Consider the following 16,701-nt stretch of genomic DNA (forward strand, 5'->3'; position numbering starts at 1 on the left):
TTATCATCATACCTGGTTCTAAGAGAATCTATAAACACATTTATTCTTCTGGTACAATGAAGGAAAGAAATTGCTTATAGAGGTTTATGTAAGCAGTAAAAACAACAAAGAGCCATTATTATGCTGTTTTAACACACAACATACAACGCACAGTCTGTGTCAGTCCGTGCTCTTGAAAGCTTTGTGGGGTTGTCCGGTGCAGATGGGTATATAAAAGTTCCATAAAAGTTTGTTTTGGCAAGTTTGGCTGCTTTTAAGTGTCAGCGACTCACCGCTGTAGATAAGGATCAACGGCCATAACTTCTGTAGAAAATCCTCTTGGAATGTCATTGAACTATTGTTACAGGATACGTCAACAAAAATATTGTGGGATTCATTTTTGTCAATATAACCCACACCTAATTATAAGTAGGCAAGGCAAGTTTATTTGTAGAGCGCAATCTGTTTACAAGGCAATTCAAAGTGCTTCACACAACAGAAAAAAGGCATTCAAATCGCAAAGACATGACAGAAATCACAAAATAGTCTAAGACATGAAAGAGAAGAGCGGAAAGAGAATCCTTTCAGTCATATGCACAGCTAAACAAACTTGTTTTCAACCTAAATTTGAACATTGCTAGAGTAGAGGCCTGTCCTACATTTTCAGCAAGACTGTTCCAGATTTTAGCTGCATAAAACTGAAACACAGATTCTCCATGTTTAGTCTTGACTCTGGGCACCAGCAGGAGGCCGGTCCCTGAGGTTCTCAGAGTTCCAGATGGTTCATATGGCACTAACATGTGTACTTTGGTGCTAGGCCATGGAGACAATTGTACACGAGCAAAGCTGCTTTAAAGTCTATTCTCTGAGCCACAGGAGCCAGTGCAGAGACCTGAGAACAGGACTAATGTGATCATACTTCCTGGTTCTAGTCAGGACCCGAGCAGCAGCGTTCTGGATGTACTGCAGCTGTTTTACAGCTGGTTTGGAGAGGCCAGTGAGCAGGCCGTTACAGTAGTCTAATCTACTGGAGACAAACGCATGGAAAAGTCTCTCCAAGTCTGGTTTAGACACTATACTTTTGATTTTGGCAGTGTTTATCTGATGGTAAAGTGCTGCCGTTTTTACCCCCAGATAACTTGATTTGTTGCTTTGAGAGCGAGACTCTGGAAATCATCGTTTTGGGCCCACAGAAACAAAGAGTGTTAGCAGTCACACACTTTCTCTTTGTTTCTGTGGGACAAAGACGATGATTTCAGTCTTGTCTGAGTTTAGCTGGAGGAATTTGATTCCACACACTGTTGGATGCAGTGACAGAGTGAATAAGTATTGAATAAAGATGTGATCCAAATTTTAACTGTCTGTAATATTTTCAAATCTTCACAAAAGCTTACACGTGGTAGTGAATATATTTGCTTTTATGTACTGCTGCATTTTCAAAACCAGATTTTTTTACTCTATTCTTCACATTATGTGGTATACAATAAGTAATTAAACCCCTCTGGCTTCACCACCTCGGAGAACTGAAAGCTAACTTCTTACTTTGAGTCTTTTTTGACTGGATGTATTTCTCCCCAGGACTTGACAGAGGCCATTCCCCCACAGGAGGCAGTGCTGGGGCGGGTGAACTCTGCCGGGGAGGACATCAGTTCCTCCAGCACCCCTGACGATAGCCTCCAGATCCGCACACAGCTGAAGGTGCTCAACACACGCTGGGCCAGTGTGTGCCAGCAGCTCAACGAACGCAAGAGAAGGTGTGAGAGGCTACGGGGGCTCAGGCTGGCTTTATGCGCACACTGCAGGCAAAACAGTGCTCAGCTGATACAAAACGCAGGAGATGTTGGAGTTTATCATTTGAATAGACCTCTCTTTGTTTTGGCTCTATTAAGTCATCTGGAATGGATTTTAACAGGGACATACTATGCTAAATCAACTTTTATGAGCTTTTATCCTTGTCTTCATCATTAGTGTACACAACGTTGTATTTGAATTGATTCCTACATCTTTGAGTAGTCTTGTATTGTCCTGCAACTGAGTAATTGAGAAAAAAATCTGTTTTCACCTACCCCTATCCCTGCCTACATCCCTGTACTTAGTTGTGATTATTTGCAAAAATTCAGAATTAGAGTGACGCTCAGGGTTCTAAACTGTCACGTTAACAAGTCAAAAAAAATAAATGTAAATGCTTATTACAGTGAAATGTTACTATGACAAGGCGGAGCTTATCAGTTCTGCAGTTTTGAACATGAAGTCAATGGACTTGTTTCTATTACTAAGTAATTTTAGATCAATATTGCGGTTTACAATTAACAAAATGTGAAATAATCTACTTATGTTATAGTTAGATACTAAGCACCTGAAAAAAAAAACCTTTAACACCTTTAACTTCTATCTGGGTTTCAGAGTGATGAAAAATTATCATTGTGGTGCTTTTTTTTTTTTTTTTTTTAGATTCTGAACCCCATAGATATTGAACGGATATTCTGGAAACAATACTTGATTCTCTATGTATCGGTACATCCCAACTGAAATTGTAACCACTTGTACAATCCGAAAAAAGGTCAAATGTATAATTCGTTAATAGTAACACAAACACAGATTCAGTATACGTTGCGTTCACGTGATAATATTAAATACCGATGGGGGCAGCTGAAATTAATGAATTAAAATGCTGATTTTTGTTGTAATACAGTGAATTCCTAGGTCTAGTCACTAAGAGAAATGATCAGGTTCAACAGTTGTGAATTTATTTTAGTCCAATGCAATCAATAAGGTACAGTGGCTCTTGCTCACCATCTAAAGTTATGATATCATCACATTCTAAAAGAATCCAACCTATTTTTAAAAGTTTTGACGCGTAATGAGACTTTGCTTTTGCTTCATATGGCTTGCCAGCTGCACATCCATCCATCCCATCAAATCCATCCAAATTTGATCAACAAAAATCACTAATTACTATTTATTGTACTTATTTTGATCATGCAGCATAAGAGCAAGCAATGTACAGGCAAGGTAAGTTCAACTGAATTATCTTCAAAAATGTGTGTTAGTAAACTAGACAGTGTACAGTATCCCATCTAGAATTTCAATTGTGCAAGTCCCAGATCTGTTATACAAGTCTTACTAATTTCCTTATGTGAATGAAGTCATATGGTACAGCATTTGTTTTTGTCCCTCCTCACCTCCAGGTCAGCCGAGGCCAGGACAGCGGCAGCCGAGCTTCAGCAGGACATGAGCTCGATGGTGGACTGGCTGGACCAGGCCGAGGGGGTGCTGGCCATCCCCCTGGACCCCACCGAACCTCAACACATAAGGGACACTCTGGCCAAAGTGCAGGTACCACCCACCATCGCAATCTCCTGTCTATGTGATTCATAAGAATAATAAATAATAATACATTTTATATATAACGCACTTTACATTCGAATGGAACCTCAAAGTGCTAGTGGATTCAGAGGGAGGAAAAATTAGCACCTATAACAGAAAAGTGAAAATCCCGGATAGGTTGCGTTGACGTAGAATTGGATTATGCCACAGTTTCAGATGGAGGGCCGGGTCCAGTTTAACCCAATGTGAGATTCTCTGTTTTTGAAAGAAATCCACAAATGTTAAACCCAATCAATATCTGCTAGGAATTGGCTCCACAACTTATATTAACCTAAGGCTTTTAAGGGCACATATTATGCATTGTTTGTATTGTTATTGGCCTTTAAACATGCTCTTGTACCTCTGCTTTCGCATCTCATGTTTTAGAACTTTAATGAAATGCACACGTTACGTCATGTCAGTTGGGTGTTTCCCACGTCAGGAACTGAGTTGGAGTTCCATCTACATGCTGCAGAGGGAATTACATAGGGGAGATAAACAAACCTAGCTATCCTCTGAAATGCTAATGCTAAACATATTTGGTACTGCATAATGGCACCACTTTTTGAACCAATAGTGAAAAAAATAATTTAGCTTTTGTTTATTTATGTTGACAGAGAAGACAATGAACTTTCTGGGCAGTTCTAGTTTCATGTTGATAGACCCATCCATAGAAATTAGCTTTGAGCTAAAAGACAATTCCACAATAAAAGACTTGACTGGCCTTCCAGCTGTAATTTAAACTCTTATAAAAGCCAGTTAAAAATGTTGTGATGTCACGTGAACAGAACCTATTTACAAAACATCATCACAATGTGCCCTTTATTCTGTTTGTGAAGATGCCTTTAATCAAATTTAGCTGGTTTAATTTAATAAACAGGATGTTATGGATTCAAATGAGATGCTATAATGTTTCCCTCTGGAAACAGACCTTGAAAACACGTTACTCGTTAGTGTGTGCGTGAGGAAACTTATTTAATTTAGCTGAACGAGTGTGTCCTACTTCTCCAGGCAATGATTACTCCTTATTAAATTCAACCATTATGGGGAATGCAAGCTTGTTTGTTTTGTATGCTAGGCTCGAGTGGAGGAGCTTCCTGCTAAGAGGGCAACCATGGACGACATAAACACACGGCACAAACAGCTGAAGCTTCCTGTGGACAAGCAGAAGGACATACGCATCGTCAACAACCGCTGGGCACAGGTCAGAGCTGAAAGCAAGTCTGTACGCCATTTTAATATTCAAATCTGCTAACAAAATCCATGCTTGTATACATTTTTATCCTTTTTCATCTGGCATATTTTGCATAGTTTTATACTGCTGCTGATTTCATGTAGCATTGCGAGCCACTCTTTAATTTACCCATTGTGAAACAAATCATGTTTTTTTTACCTCCTTTATGCAGATTAAAGAAATGAAAAATCCACTCTTGTAAATTATTCAACTTTTCTTGTAGTATCCAAAAAATCCAAAAGTTAAGATTTATTTGTAACAAACACAAACCCTTGTTAACACTGTTCTTCACAGCATTCCACAGCGAATAACATATTTAAATAAAAAATACTTTGTACATCAAACCAATTAAAATATGTGGTGAATCTAAAATGCAGTTTTTATGCCACAAGTGAGAAAAAAATAATTGAACTGTCCACTACTGATAATTCCAGTCACGTAGTTTTAATTGCATTTTCAGGTGTCCAAAGCTCTTCCAGAACGCCAGCTGGAGATCGAGGGATTGCTGAAGGAGCTGGAGAAGCTTCAGGCTCAGCTGGACGACCTGTCGGCCTGGGCCACGAGCACCAGAGGCAGGCTGGAGCAGAGCCAAGAGGAGCCTCCCCCCAGGGTAAACACTACACCCCTGTATCCTCCTCTAGCTTTCATCCACCAATACTGACTGAGAGAACATCTACCGTACAAAGTTGTTGTGTGAAATTATGAACTCTGGTTGTTGTTGTTGTTGTTGTTGTTGTTATTGTATCCATAGTTGATTGAGGAAGTGGAAGCCCGTCAGCCGGAAGTAGAGTTTGTTTTGGAAAGAGGTGAACAGCTATACAAGGATATTCCTCACAGCCACGCAGACAAGGTGAGCACGCAATCCAGTACACTTACAATCCAATACTAATCCACAGAGTATTTGGCATTTTACATTTTACACCTAAATAGAATAAACTGCACTTTCTTTAGTGTTAAATTGAATTAAGTTTCTATAGCTGTTTATAGCTCTATTTATAGTACTTTTCACGTGTCTATTATATTCTGTTTTTAATTGTTAATTGCTATGGCAACATCACCCTGAAACTAATGGATAAGCTCTTAAATCTCTGGCAAATCCTATGTTAAAAATACTGTGAACACATTCATTTTGTTGTTTGCTGTTTGAATTTCAACCCATTGAACCAATATTATAATTTTTTAGAATAGAAAAGCAAAATAATGTATCTTTACACTGTCCGAAAATGTGTACAGTAGAATCAATATTAAAACCAGTATACAATAATGATTTCAATTCATCTTAATTGCGCATGCAGTTTGATGACCGTATATCAATCAAAAATATAAAGAGATTTTCAGTCATTGCTGAATTCCGCTGGGAGTTGGGGAAAAAACCCATACAATTTTGACTTTGATCTCGCTTCAAACACTACATCAATCCATATAAAATAGTTCATTAACGCATCTCAGAAAACATTACGTCTTAAAAGGATCAAAAGCACCACTCATAGGATTATTATCCGAGTTCAAATTAAAGGCCTTTTCTGTTGCTTATTTTGCGTTGTTGTATAACAGGTGAAGTTTGACAAGCTGAAAGAAGACTGGATGATAATAATGGAATTGCTACGACAACATAAAGAGAGAATGGCCCTTCTTGCAGCTAGAAGAGCCAGTACGTCTCTTCAATGTACTTCTTCAAGTTAGGCGTGCCATTTTGATTCTAAAATGTATTTTTTTTGTCAGATGAAAACCTTTTGGGGAATGCCCAGGCGGAGTCGGCAGCTCTGGCCCAGTTTAACAAGACTTGGGCGGAGCTAACGGATTGGCTGACGATGCTGGACAACATGGTGCAGAATAAGAAAGTGGTGGTGGGAGATTTGGATGATATCAACGAGAATATTAACACACTCAAGGTAAATATTAATGATGATTGTAGTATTACGTCAAGATTTTGGTGATCTACACAAGGACAATATTGAGAATAGTAGTTTATAATAAAAATACTTTTCAAAGGCTGTAAAAAGAGCCAAATACAGTTATATTTCTGCAATTCGGTGGTTAATTTAGTTGTCTATGGATTTTATGTGAGATACCAACAGGGATGACGTCTGGATTCAGTTTTAGAAAAAACAAAACGTTTCGACTCTCATCCAAGAGTTATTGTCAATCTGCGAATTTAGACCGGGAACTCAGATATTTATCCTGTTCTTTGGTAAGCCCTGCCCACCGGACGGGCCCTCCAGATGAAAAAAGAAAGAAGTTCTTTGTTTTCTATCAAGCTAGCCTCTTGTTTACTATCAGTCCTTTAATGGGCTATTAGTCTCCCTTTTGTCCCTGGCTCACAATCTCTCCTCCCTGTGTACCTGATTAGCATCCGAATGCCCTGGAGTCTTCCTCTCCAGGGGTTCAAAATTCCATTATAAACAACAGGAAGGTTGAATCTTAAACCCCCATTCCTATTTAATGATGGTCTTTCTTTTTAACAAAAATTGCCACTTTAACTCCTCTTTCAAACCATCTTTTTTCCCTGCTTTTAATCTTCACCTCACTGTCTTCAAAAGAGTGATTAGAGGCTTTAAGATGGAGATGCACGGCGCTATGTGGTCCTGAACTTGCATTTCTTCTGTGCTGATAAAGCCTCTTGTGCAGAGGCTGTTTAGTTTATCCTATCACAATTTTCTTCACTGCATTGGATAGAATAAACTACATTGCTCTGTTTTTGGGCATCTTGTCCTTAGTGTGAACCAGTTTTTGTCCTCAAGTGTTGGCTGGTGTAAAATAAACAGGGACTTCTTACTTATCTGCAATTTTTCAGACAGTCCCGAGACAGGAGGGATAGAAACACCCTTCCTTCTCTGTTCTGTTTCCCTTTTGTCTCTTTTGTTCTGCTTTTTGATTCTCTTTACTCTGTTGAGAGCCCAAGCCGGGTATCCACAGGCTGAGAGAGCATTCCGGACGTGTTTTTCCTCTTTCCTCTTGCCCTCTGAGCTGGTGGACACCTCTTGGGCTCTGTGTTGTAAAGTTCTGATCACACCCAGCTTGTGCTGTAGTAGGTTATTAGAGCCAAAGACCAGGTACTGAGCCGTGTGAGTAGGTTTCCTATATTCTTCTATTTGGAGCTTCCCATCCTCTCCTCTGATAGTGGAACAATCAAGAAAGGCCAAGCGATTCTCCTTGGCGTCTTCTCTTGTAAACCTGATATGTGGGTCCACTGCATTGATGTGCTCTGAGAAGGCTTCCAACTCATGTTTCTTGATTGGGGGGGGTGGTAAGCCCTTTACCACAGAACAGGATAAATATCTGAGTTCCCGGTCTAAATTCGCAGATTGACAATGACTCTTGGATGAAACGTTTAGTTTTTTCTAAAACTAAGTCCAGATGTAAGTTGAGATAATTAATTTCGTCACAATTTTTGTTAATTTTCAGGTTTCTCTCCAAGAACTAGACCAGCGACGCCCCCTATTGGAAAAGCAAGTCACTGCCGCCCAAAACCTGAAAAACAAAACTAGCAATCAGGACACTCGCAACGGCATCACAGAACGCAGTAAGTGACAATTCCCCATTTGTTAAATCTATGTGCCTTTTGGATTCAATTATCCCTTTACTGTGGGGAAATATCTGTAGATTCTTGATGGCAACATATGATTTGTGTCAAAATACGCCTACACATGGAGCGCTAAATGACAAATGTGATTTACCTGCCAAAACAAGCAGGTCTCCAATCTGCATATTATTTGCTTATGACATTGTAATTTATGTATGATGGCTCTCCTGGCCTTCTAATGTGAGGATCGGGAGGTAGAATATTCATGGTAAACGTGCTTTGGAGTTGGAATTGTTCTGATTCATCGACTGAATGATGATAAATATTGTGATTTATTTATTTATTCCACTTAGACACAGTAAGTCTAGTTCAAATGAAACGCATGTAAATGTTTGTTGTCCAAATGTTCCAACATCCTAATAGTGGTCTGAAGACTTAACCAAAATACTAAATTAGGACAAAAGAATGGAGAATCTAACTTTTTTTGGGGGAAACCTTTTGATTTTGAAAACAATTCAGAGTTTAGTGAAATTAATATCCCATAAACGTGCAGACATATTACTTTATACCCTATCTGGAACATAAGTTGTGTTTACCGGTATTTATATTATTGACTAAATCTGCCAATCACCAATAGTAATTTGACCGTAACCTCATTTGAATAACCTGAAAACCAGCAATACACTCCAGCAGCTTTAGTTTTAGCGGACAAACTCAATCTATATTTGTCTTCTTTCAGTTGATAGGCTTCAGGCACACTGGGAGGATTGTCAGACCAAAGTGTCGGACAGGGTGAAGCAGCTCCACAACATGCTGCAGGACTCCACCGATTGGCTGGACTCCAAACGGGACGCGGACCAGGTCATTCGGCTGGCTCGTGACCGACTGGACGTTTTGCCGGAGATCACGCACACCGTGGATGAGGTTGAGAGGCAAAATGCAGAGCTCAAGGTATTTTTAAGATACGTTTTCTGCCATATTTACTTTTTGGAGCTGCACTATGTAACTCTGTTGAGGAGTCCAGCACCTGCATGTCTCCATGAATATATTATTGCTTTTCTGAGAATTTTCCACAAAATTACATTAATACAATCTATCTTGAAATGATTAATTTACAGGTAAAAAATACAACAACAAAAACATGAATTCATCACCTATAACATAAAGGTTTAATGCCATACTGTGGAACATTCAAGGCAAAGATATAACATTTCCATCAATCAATCAATCAATCAATCAATCAATCAATCAGTACAACGTTTAAGGTTAAAATGCAGTAACAATAGAATAACTGTCACATAGGCAGATTAACAGGAGCCAGGAAGACTTGATAGGGTCAGCAGGAGAGTATGGGAATCTGTAAAACATATCTGGAGTATTTTTTGTCATTCATGAGTATTTTTGCTTGTACTGAAATTACTACTACCCTACTACGAAGCAGCTAGCTGTGAGGGTCAAGCTGATAAGTAGGTGTGCTGCTTTTTAGCTATTTCAACATGCTTCGTGTCCCACTGTTGGCGTCAGTGGGAAATAGATACACAATTTCACCATGTGAGCAAGTTTTGTTTTTTGTTGTTTATATATGTTATTGGCAAACTGCTTAACGGTATCAGAAAGATCATTACAAAGCCTGAATAAAGTATAGTATGGAAATACAAGTCTTAGCATCTAACCATAACTTCATAAAAAGCTACTTTCATTTTTTGACAAGATGGTGGTTCGTCATGTTCTCTCCCCCACAGTCCAAAAATAAACGGGCTCATTTTTAGCATCTTAAGAAATATGCAAACCAAGAACCGATTAATCATAATATTGTGCACTTCATGAAACAAATTGTCACTGAATCATAATGAAATCTCTCTGTGACACTATTATAGCGACAATATTTTAGAATATTTTGGTTTGAAAGAACAGATGTCTCATTAAGAACAAAAGAGGAAACAAATCATTTTAACGTATTTATTTTTTGTGTGTGCAATATTTACTCTTTGGTTACATTTACTTAACGCCATTATGTAATTGTTTCCTTAACATCAATCAATCAATCAATCAATCAACCTTTATTTTATTATAGAGCCCTTTACAACACTTAAAGTGACCTCACAATAAAATCAAGGCAATACAAAACATAAAACTAAATTTAAAAAGAACTGTACAAAATAAAGTGTCATTACATCAAAGAGTAAAGTTAAAAGCCAGTCTGAATAAATGCGTTTTTAGCCTAGATTTAAAAAGGTTAAAATCTGTGATGGCGCACATGACAGGGGGCCATGACTGGAACCAGCAACAGAGAAGGCTCGATCCCCCAGTGTTTAAGTCTGGCTCTGGGGACGTCCAGTAGAAGTTGATTTTTTGATCTTAGAGCCCTGCTTCGGTTACAAGCAAACAGGAGCTAAGCCAAATAAAATAGTGCCAGGCCATTTCGAGCTTTAAAAACAGAAAGTACATTTTTAAAATCAATTCTAAAAGAAACGGGAAGCCAGTGAAGAATAAAAAGAACCGGGGCAACATGACAACTATATTGATAATTATGCCTAACAAGTATATTTCATTCTTTCATTATACAATGTTCTGAAAAATCCAATATCTCTATCAATGTACAGTAATACTTCATGTGTGTTTTCTAGATGTTAGCCAAAGAGATTCAGCAATGGCAGGTCCCAGTGGAGCAAACCAACGCTTTGGCCAACAAACTCCTCACTCTTTACGCCAACGATGACACGCACTTGGTAAAACAGATGAACGATGACATGAACGCAGCCTGGACGCACATCGGCAAACGGTAACATGAATATCAAAGTAAACAACTTGCTTTAAAAATATACATATTTCAAGAAAACTAATGTAGTTTTGTTTCTAGTTTGGGAGACAGAGAAGCAGCTCTTGGCCCGAGCCTAAAAACATTGAAAACTTTCTACCTTGATTTGGAGAAGTTCCTCAACTGGTTGACGGAGGCAGAAACCACTTGTAATGTGCTTATCGACGCTACCAACAAGGAGAGACTTCAAGAGCAGCCAGAAGCAGCAAGAAACCTGCTAGCCCAATGGAAGGTATATAACTGCTCTTTATGCCAGTAATATTGTTGGTGTATAGCCCGTGTGTGTGTGGGGGGGTTACAACATCACTGCAACTGACTCATGAAGCACCATCATCATAAGTATATGCTGTATAGGAGAACAAGGCCAAACAATTTTTCATAGACTTTTACCGTAAGCGGAAATGTAGACCGCGTCATATATTGTGTACTGTATATGGTAACCAGTGTGACATAACAGTAATGCAAAGGAAAGTCCTCCAGTCATAATTACAAGGAAACCAGGACACATAATGCATAATCAAGTATTTATGTTTTAATATGTGGTATTTTTGACACAGATTTGATGCATTATTTATACACTGGTCCGCTGTACTTGGTCCATAGCCTTTGAGCTTGCCAATGAAATACATTTCACTTATACAGGCAAGTTTGGCCAAGTGTCTTGCTTTAGAGCACAACAAAAGAATGAACAGAGTAGCGTGGATTTTGAACCATCAACCTTACTATTAAATCTCCCCACCTCTTTAATTACTGGGGATGGATATATGGATCTAAAGCCAAACTTCACACTTATATTTTTTCGTTTAATAGTCATAACATTAATGAACATCTGTATTGAACACGTGTAACACCCACGGTCCCAGGGGGGTAATGAAAGGAAATTTGTAAATGTAATATTTTTGGCTTGTGATTTGCTTTGATTTGGTTTTAGTTACGGTTTGAGTTGAGCTTATATTATAAAAGAACATAAAAAATAAAATACATTTTGCAAAGAGCAAACCATGGAAACACTTTCCGACTAAACCAAACATTTAAAATTACAATCTACTTCCATACTGTGGAAAATTCCAGGCAAAGTAATAACATCTCCACAGAGACAAGCAGACAAGAAAAGTAACATCTTTTTTCATATTCCATTCTATGCTCAATTGACAGATACAAGACAATAAACCTTGCCTATTTTTCACCTGAGGCACATACCCAACCCACTCTCGTCTAGACCTAACCACAGCGGCCTCTAAATGCCCCAGTCTGAATCATGCAATCCTCATTTGACTTCCCACCTCGGCTGGCATGATAGGAATGCTGACACGGCAACATTGAGCCGTCTGATTGGCCGACCGTCTTCTGGCAAGCTAAAGCAAAAATGGTGGGCGTTAAAAGGGAAAGCTTGTTGGGGAAGGAACACGCTGTGACCCCCGCGCCCACACTGTAAGGCACAAAACAAGAGCCTACTGTATACAAACCCGAGATAGTCTTCTGTGTCCAATTAAAAGTATGCATAAAAATACACACTTGCAATATACTCCGCGAAGATAAGGTTTAATTATGAAAGTGTACTCTCATCGTTCTGTAATGGCTTTTGAGTAGACTCCACATTTTTTTTTATCACAAATATTCTAGTTGTGTAAAATGGTCTAGTCCCTCCCATAGGTCATTTCACAATCCCCGGTCGAAAGAGGGCATTCATAGATACTTACGCATTCAGAACACTGTTGCTCAGCAGGACTACAAGAAGCAATAGATGATGCGTTACTGACTATTTTGAAGATGTGGTGGAAGAGGGTCTACAATGTTCAGGTTAATTATTACTACTACTACTGCTACTATTACTATATTTTGTTTATTTTGGGGTATTGCACTAACTTAACCAGTTTTAGAATCATGAACTCTGATATTACTGTGATCGTAACGGCGAAAGCTTAGTCACACTTTGGATGGTCATTGTTTTTAAGTGGCTGTATTGATGTTAACATTTTGATTTGAGTCTAGTGTAAGAGACTAGTTGTATTGCATCAGTACAAAAGGAGTGTTTTGGTTGGCATGTTTTTTCTATTAAAGGCGGTATGGACGATTTTTCGGCGATTTGAGAACGCAGGCGGAAGTGCGCATGCGCACTCCCCCGTGCGGACCGATACAACACACACGTGCGTTTGTTTATTAGCGCAACGGATCGCATCGCATCGCTCGTCTCCCGTAGATTTCTGTCCACTTCTGCGTCAGCTCGAACTGTCTTTCTCCGTCTTAATTTTGCCCCGTACACTGAGGGAACTATATTATGATAGATCCATACGCTTAGGCACGCGGAAACGTGGGGACGAGCCTCACGCGGCTGCAGGAGAGCGGTAGGTGCGTTTTATGATTGATACGTGGCAGGACAAATGATTTATCCACGCCACAAGGAAATATGATAAAAAAAATTGCTGAAAAAAATCTTCCATACCACCTTTAACATTTAGTATTTTCTGTTGTCAGACTTGCACATAGTGTGTTGAATTCTCACTCCAAAACCAAACTGTGATATTATTTCCTATTGACCTCTGTATTAAATAGCACTGCTTTTAAATTATCCATATGGTTTTGAGTGCAGTGATTAATTAGTATACATAGTTTGACATTTATATGCCTATGTCTTTAGCACTAACGACATTTAAAGAATGCCTGCATTTCTGATGCACATCGCTTCCCAGTCACACCATAATTACTTTGACACATAGGTTTGCCCAATTCTCCACTGCCTCCTGCTTTCTTAAGAGCATCAGTAATGGCTTGTCTCCAGGAAAAAACGTTTTGGACCACTGTGCTGAAGTTTCCTGCCGATGCCATGCTGTAAAAAAAAAAAAACATTTTGACATTTTTGCGCTACAAAAGGTTTCACTCATGGTGCATTAAGCTCTGCATTATAGCCCATTCCTGGAGCTGGTAGAGGCTGCTTTTAGAATCCCTATCCCATTACCGAGCACTCCAACCAAGCTGCGAGAAAAATATTCTGCTATTACAATAAATTCAGGTATATAACTACTGCTTGTGTGTTGGCAGGACCTGGAGGCAGAAATTGATGGACACACGGAGATGTACCACTCTCTGGATGAGAATGGACAGAGGATTTTGTTGTCGATGGGAGACAGCGAGGACTCGGCTCTGCTCAGGAGAACGCTAAACGACATGAGCGAAAGATGGAACGAACTCCGCAGCAAGACGCTTAGCATGAGGTCAATATAAATATATATTATCAGTGACATTTGTTGCCATTTAAAGAATATACAAGCTAACCTTTAACCATGCTATTAAGTTGATTGATTCCATGTGAATAAAATACCTGGAGTCATGCTTTGCTTCATTGCTTACATGATTGTTTCCTGCATATTGACTTTATATGAGGTGGTAGATATACAGCTAATGGGAGAAGCAAAACAACAGACAGAGCCCACACCCTTCATATACTTGTGAATATAAAAGAAAGATCATGAGTGGGTGAGACGGACTAAGCTACACGCTAACCACCAAATTTGAATAAGTTGTGCATGTAAGAAGTATATGCAACTGGTTTGTGTAGTCTTTTAACTGAATGGTTTAGGTTGGGTAAATACACTTTTAATTTAGATGTGCTGTACCACTTTGCCACATAAATCAATCTGGTATTCAGAGATATTGCATACTGTGCCGTATCTGTTCCAGGGCTCACTTGGACTCGGAGATGGCCCCCTGGAAGAGGCTGCACATGTCGCTGCAGGAGCTCCTCAACTGGCTGCGGATAAAGAACCAGCAGCTGGAGCAGGAGCCGCCTGTAGGGGGCGACGTCCCAGCTGTGCAGGCCCAGCTTGAAACACACAGGGTACCTTTATCTTTGTCTATATACAAAAAATGCATCAATGTGAAATAATAGTCAGTAAATTATGTGAGGCTGGTAATGTGATTTTGGTTTCTCACTATATCTCTAACATATGACTCACAGAATGGCTTATGTGTGGAGCGACCGCCCACTTTAGGTACTGGAAGTGAATTACCCACTCATTTCCCCATAGACCATAGGAAAAATATCATAAAACAAATCATATTAAAAGTTTAAGAGCGTGATGGGGGATAATTAGCTATGAGGTTAATAATGACTAGAAGGCCTTTAATTGTATTGATTTTTATGTTTCTGAAACAGCAATAATCAAAAAATCTTTAAAGCTTTAAATATGTTTTTGGACTGAAAACACCCAGGTTATGGACATTACTTACGACATAGAAGGTTAGCCTCCACCGTGCCTTTCAAAAAGTCAATGGGAAAAAAGAATGGGAAATGTACTTACTAAAGGGACTGTGCAACAGTTCAACCATTTAAGAACAAGCATTATGAATGTTTAAAGTTCCTGTTTATAGCTAGCAGTTGTGGTTTTGTTTTGTAGCATCAGACTAAAAGATGTTAAACAATTAGCCTTTGTTTATCTAGGAAAATTCCACTGGGATTTAAAATATTCCGTGGAAGTCCAAGCCCCAGAGGGATCTATTGTATATGATTTAAGTCAGTGGTTCCCAACCTTTTTCTCCCATTGACCCCTATTTTACCCGTGGATACATTGGGGACCCAAACGTCCTTCGTCCCTCTCCTGCTGACCTATTCTTCAAGAACCCCTTCATACACCCTGAGAATCCCAAGGTTGGGAATGATTTAAGTGGTAGAAAAAAACCATAGCCCCAGGACCTGTATTTGCTGTGAGGCAGAGGTATTAACCACCTGTTTACACTGATGCACGGGACAATATACAGTAGAAACAACACAGTATGTGCTCAAAATATGACATAACCCCTAGTGGTCGTCCTGAGAACTGCCTACAGAACAGTAGAATGGAAACTAGGATGGTGTTAGACAAACTTATGTTCATATTTAAAGGTGTTTCATGTACTTTTCTGGTCGAGGGTTCCATTACATGCTTGTGTACATGGAGATAATATTGCTTTGCCTCAAATGTTCCAATCCAATATGGCATTAATCCTATCTAGCTTGCATTTGTTCAATTACAGGTATTTCTATGGCTAAAAAATAGATTACTCTTAATGTGAGCAGGGTTGCTTTTCCACAGATATGACCTATAACTTGGCCTTGTGGTGCCACCTGCCTGTCCATAAAAATAAATAGTAGATAACAAAGATATTTAGTGGCGACTGATTGATTTTATTTGTAATCTTTGAGACCAAATTTGTATTTTTGGTCAAATTTGGATCAAGGACATTTCCATTGATTGAGTCTGTCCAAGTAGAGACTACCATTGATTTGAGACACTTTATAAACCAAAGTAGAAAATAAAGCATGAACAAAATGTGAGAACTCTGAGTATACCAGAAACTCCAGGGAAAAGTAACTGTCAGATGATGCAATCCTGATTTGCATTTTTATATACTGGATTGAAAGAGTTTGAATTAAAAAGACGAGGCAAGGAAATGAACCAAAGCGGCACAGACTAACTTGCATAAAGACACACTTGTTTAGCAGACGTCTAAAAATAATGACTTCCTCAATTAAATATTCCCGGCTCGAAAAAATCCATTCACTTTTTGAACAAAAGCTGTGCAGTTTCTCAAAAAACATGTCCATTTGTGATCTCTGGGACAGACATTATGCAAATTAAAGTCTGCCGCACAGGTTAAATCAAAAACCCATTTCGTGTGTGCTATTTTAAAGGAGAGGGCAAATTGGGAGATGTGATTGGCTGCACGCTTTGGTCAGTTGATGAATTAAAACGAAAGTGATGGGGTCCTGCAATGCATTAGGGAAAGCTTTTAGTGGGATGTATT

The 16,701-nt window shown here is 39.0% G+C and overlaps 1 protein-coding gene across 17 annotated transcripts in view; it reads left to right on the forward strand.

Annotated features, from left to right (window-relative positions):
• The window catches only part of dmd (dystrophin), a 243,449-nt gene that overhangs the window by 154,423 nt on the left and 72,325 nt on the right, over positions 1–16,701 (forward strand). For 13 of the 17 annotated variants that reach the window (XM_072440238.1, XM_072440239.1, XM_072440234.1 and 10 more), the window contains 14 exons: positions 1,558–1,733; positions 2,965–2,991; positions 3,168–3,315; positions 4,424–4,549; positions 5,040–5,189; positions 5,331–5,429; positions 6,134–6,230; positions 6,302–6,471; positions 7,985–8,102; positions 8,842–9,053; positions 10,730–10,884; positions 10,963–11,152; positions 13,960–14,132; positions 14,599–14,755. In XM_072440238.1, coding sequence (XP_072296339.1) covers positions 1,558–1,733; positions 2,965–2,991; positions 3,168–3,315; positions 4,424–4,549; positions 5,040–5,189; positions 5,331–5,429; positions 6,134–6,230; positions 6,302–6,471; positions 7,985–8,102; positions 8,842–9,053; positions 10,730–10,884; positions 10,963–11,152; positions 13,960–14,132; positions 14,599–14,755 — 1,998 coding nt within the window. The remainder of the gene's footprint in view (positions 1–1,557; positions 1,734–2,964; positions 2,992–3,167; positions 3,316–4,423; positions 4,550–5,039; positions 5,190–5,330; positions 5,430–6,133; positions 6,231–6,301; positions 6,472–7,984; positions 8,103–8,841; positions 9,054–10,729; positions 10,885–10,962; positions 11,153–13,959; positions 14,133–14,598; positions 14,756–16,701) is intronic. The other 4 variants (XM_072440244.1, XM_072440246.1, XM_072440245.1 and 1 more) reach the window with 1 other exon arrangement.

Source organism: Eucyclogobius newberryi, unplaced genomic scaffold, assembly GCF_026437365.1.
Source record: "Eucyclogobius newberryi isolate DKJ021-1_F unplaced genomic scaffold, fEucNew1.0.hap1 SCAF_117, whole genome shotgun sequence".
NCBI classification, from domain to species: Eukaryota; Metazoa; Chordata; class Actinopteri; order Gobiiformes; family Gobiidae; genus Eucyclogobius; species Eucyclogobius newberryi.